This window comes from Lipotes vexillifer, unplaced genomic scaffold (assembly GCF_000442215.2).
Source record: "Lipotes vexillifer unplaced genomic scaffold, Lipotes_vexillifer_v1.1 scaffold916, whole genome shotgun sequence".
Classification (NCBI taxonomy): Eukaryota; Metazoa; Chordata; class Mammalia; order Artiodactyla; family Lipotidae; genus Lipotes; species Lipotes vexillifer.
The window spans coordinates 686,366-690,737 of NW_006798383.1; the positions used below are offsets into that span (position 1 = coordinate 686,366).

Here is a 4,372-nt window from a genome sequence, read left to right on the forward strand (position 1 = left end):
GTAGGGAATAAAACTAGTAGGGCAAAAGAAAATGGAAATGGAGAATATTTGAGGAGGCTTTTGTCATTGTCCAAACAAGAAATCTATGATGGGGCTATTGTCACCATCCAAGCAAGTAAGATATGGTCACATATAGGACATAGGACAAACACTCTTTGACATAAATCACAGCAAGATCTTTTTGATCCACCTCCTAGAGTAATGGAAATAACAAAAATAAACAAATGGGACCTAATGAAACTTAAAAGTTTTGCACAGCAAAGGAAACTACAAACAAGACAAAAAGACAACCCTCAGAATGGGGGAAAATATTTGCAAATGAATCAACGGACAAAGGATTAATCTCCAAAATATATACACAGCTCATGCAGCTCAATATTAAAAAAACAAACAACCCAATCAAAAGATGGGCAGAAGACCTAAATAGACATTTCTCCAAAGAAGACATACAGATTACCAAGAAGCACATGAAAAGCTGCTCAACATCACTAATTATTAGAGACATGTAAATCAAAGCTACAATGAGGTATCACCTCACACCAGTTAGAATGGGCATCATCAGAATATCTACAAACAACAAATGCTGGAGAGGGTGTGGAGAAAAGGGAACCCTCTTGCACTGTTGGTGGGAACGTAAATTGATACAGCCACTATGGAGAACAGTATGGACGTTCCTTAAAAAAGTTAAAATAGAATTACCATATGATCCAGCAATCCCACTCCTGGGCATATACCCAGAGAAAACCTTAATTCAAAAAGATACATGGACCCCAATGTTCATTGCAGCACCATTTACAATAGCCAGGTCATGGAAGCAACCTAAATGCCCATTGACAGATGAATGGATAAGGATGTGGTACATATATACAATGGAATATTACTCAGCCATAAAAAGGAACGAAATTGGGTCATTTGTTGAGACATGGATGGATACAGAGACTGTCACACAGAGTGAAGTAAGTCAGAAAGAGAAAAACAAATATCATACATTAACGCATATATGTGGAACCTAGAAAAATGGTACAGATGAACCAGTTTGCAGGGCAGAAATTGAGACACAGATGTAGAGAACAAATGTATGGACAATGAGGGGAGAAAGCAGGGGTGGGGGTGGGGGTGGGTTGAATTTGGTGATTGGGATTGACATGTATACACTGATATGTATAAAATGGATGACTAATAAGAACCTGCTGTATAAAAAAATAAATAATATAAAATTAAAAAAAAAAAGAATCTATGGGATTTCCCTGGTGGTGCAGTGGTTAAGAATCTGCCTGCCCATGCAGGGGACATGGGTTTGAGCCCTAGTCCAGGAAGATCCCACACGCCGCGGAGCAACTAACCTCGCGAGCCACAACTACTGAGCCCACATGCCAGAACTACTGCAGCCTGTGTGGAGCCTGTGCTTTGCAACAAAGAGAAGCCAGCACAGTGAGAAGTTCACGCACCACAACGAAGAGTAGCCACTGCTCGCCGCAACTAGAGAAAGCCTGCGCACAGCAAGGAAGACCCTATGCAGCCAAAAAATAATAATAATTAATTAATTAAAAATAAAGAATCTAGCAGGCCCTGAAGCTCTTACGGATTCCAAAGGTTGGTTCCCTATACAGTCCTGGCTCCAGTCACTGGGCTGGAGGATTCTGGTGCCTGATGCTTGACTGTGGGGCTACAGAATTCTGCCTTTAGAATGTTGTTGCCTTTGCCTTGAATGAACTGTTCATGTAAGATGTGCTGGGATCACCTTAAAGAATATAAGTTATCACCTTAAAGCTGAGATTCATCTAGTTTAAACAGACTGTCTGAGCTGTAAGATGCCTGCTTGGTAAAGCCTGCACGGTGAAATGTGGCTGAGCATGCTGGTATCAAGGCTGGGGGAGGGAGGCAAATCTCATCTGCCCCTAACCACTGGTAGCTACTGCTCTACATTAAAAACCAAACAAACAACCCCAAACCTGATCAAATTGGGCTGGGGCAGTTGGCAACACCATTGTGCCGTGAGATATTCTGTACCATTCTAGAAGGTTCCAAGTTGGCTCCGAGATCTGCCCCCACCATCAATCTTGCCCTGCAGCAAGCCTATGGAATGCCTTTTACTAACTTTTTCCTGAACGGAGGTGTAGAGAAATGCCTGGCTCAGGAACAAAACTAAACATCAGTTTTACAGTCTTTTTTTTTCTAGCCCATTCCACACCAGTATGTGAGCTATTAATAACCTCAAACCCAGGAAACACCCCTAACAAAGCTGTATGAGGCAGTGACTCCTGAATGCTGAGAGAGATGTTACATTTACATCTTCCTGGCCCTTGCCTCTTAATTCCCGTCCTCAATCCTGTTATCCTTCCTTCCTCCAATCCACCACCCCCCGTGCCCTTGATGTCCCTGCTGGTCTCACTGGCTTACAAATTGGTCTCCTGATTAGGCTGAAGACGGTGAGGGAGTGAAAGCTTCCTTCTCACCCCACTAAGCAGTGGCCACCTACCTGAAGTGACATCATGGTTAATCCCACTGACAGAAATGACAGCGTCTGCAAGATTATTATAATTCTCATCCCGCACCATTCCCTTGATGCCTTGGTGTACCTGTAGGAAAGTTTATAGTGTATAGTTATGCTCATAAAACCTTTGTGCTGTGTTTGAGAGTCCACGAAGCCCTTTCCCATGTGTTTCTGCACTTGATCTTCACAAAGATTATGGTGATAGACCCTTGACTGGTCTCTCTGGTCTCACCCCTATCCCCAATAATCTCAATAGAGCAGTCAGAGTGATCCTGTTAAAATCTAAGTCAAATCATGTCACTAATCTACTTTCTATCTCTATGAATTTGACTACTCTTGATATCTCATATAAGTAAAATTATACCATATTTGTTTTTTGGGGGACTGGCTTATTTCACGTAGCATAATGTCCTCAAGGTTCATCCATGTTGTAACATATGACAGAATTTCCTTCTTTTTTAAGGCTGTATGCCCATTGTGTATCTATACCACATTTTGTTTATCCCTTCATCCATCAATGGACACTTGGGTTGCTTTCACCTTTTGGCTACTGTGAACAATGCTGCTATGAACATGCATATACAAATATCTCTTTGAGATCATGCTTTCAGTTCTTCTGAATATATACCCAGAAGTGGTTTTGCAGGATCATATGGCAGCTCTATTTTTAATTTTTTCAGGAACCACCACACTGTTTTTCATAGTGGCTACCCCATTTTACATTCCCACCAACACTGCACCAGGGTTCCAATTTCTCCACATCCTTGCCAACACTTGCTATTTTCTGTCATTGTTTGTAAATTTCTTTTTCTTATAGCAGCCATCCTAATGAGTGTGAGGTGGCATTTCACTGTGGCTTTGATTTACATTTCCCTCAGGATTTTGAGCATCTTTTCATCTACTTGTTGTTGGCCTTGCATTTGCAATTGTGACTTCATCAGGGAGCCCTTTTCCCCTAGATATCTTTGTGCACTGCGCCACCAGGGAAGCCCCCCTTACCTCCTTTAAATCTGTTTAAATGTCACTTTCTCTGTAAGGCCTTCTTCATAGCATTTTGCATTTAACATGTTATAAAATTTATTTTATTTTTTCTTTATTGTCTGTCTCTCCTCACTAGAATATAAGCTGCATATACACAGAGATATTTGTTGTTTGCTTACTCTTCTTTTTAAAATTAATTTATTTGTTTTTATTTTTGGCTGTGTTGGGTCTTCCTTGCTGCGTGTGGGCTCTCTCTAGTTGTGGTGAGTGGGGGCTACTCTTCACGGGCTTCTCATTGCAGTGGCTTCTCTTGTTGCACAGCACAGGCTCTAGGCGCACGGGCTTCAGTAGTTGTAGCACTGGGGCTCAGTAGTTGTGGCTCATGGGCTCTGGAGCGCAGGCTCAGTAGTTAGTTGTGGCGCACGGGCTTAGTTGCTCTGCAGCATGTGGGATCTTCCCAGGACAGGGCTCGAACCCATGTCGCCTGCATTGGTAGGCGGATTCTTAACCACTGCACCACCAGGGAAGCCCTGTTTGTTCACTCTTAATCCCGAGCATATAGTACAGTCTCTGACAGATAGTTGTGCTCAACAATGTTGAATGAATTAATTTCACTGGTAGAGAAGCTGAGATCTATTGTAATGAGTCAGAGCAAAAGTCAGACCTGAGTCACACAAAATACCTTGCCTACCATCAGAAAACACTTCCCTTTCTGTAACCAGGAGAGTTAAAGAATGGGATTTACCTGTTCCAAGAACTGAATTAGGGCTTCCCGATTACTCAGCCACTCGCGCTGTAATTGCTCTTGCCGCGGAAACTTGTCACAACTCAGTTCCAGCGTGATCTCAAAACAGTTGGTATGGAGGTAATTAAAGTCTTGCATTCCTAAGGGAAAGA

General features: G+C 42.3%; 1 protein-coding gene across 1 annotated transcript in view; it reads right to left on the reverse strand.

Moving 5' to 3' along the window:
• Positions 1 to 4,372, reverse strand: part of CPN1 (carboxypeptidase N subunit 1) — a 36,088-nt gene that overhangs the window by 15,515 nt on the left and 16,201 nt on the right. The window contains exons 6-7 of the mRNA XM_007470331.1: positions 4,221 to 4,360; positions 2,480 to 2,579 (exon numbers count right to left, since the gene is read on the reverse strand). Of these exons, the coding sequence (XP_007470393.1) occupies positions 2,480 to 2,579; positions 4,221 to 4,360 (240 nt within the window). The remainder of the gene's footprint in view (positions 1 to 2,479; positions 2,580 to 4,220; positions 4,361 to 4,372) is intronic.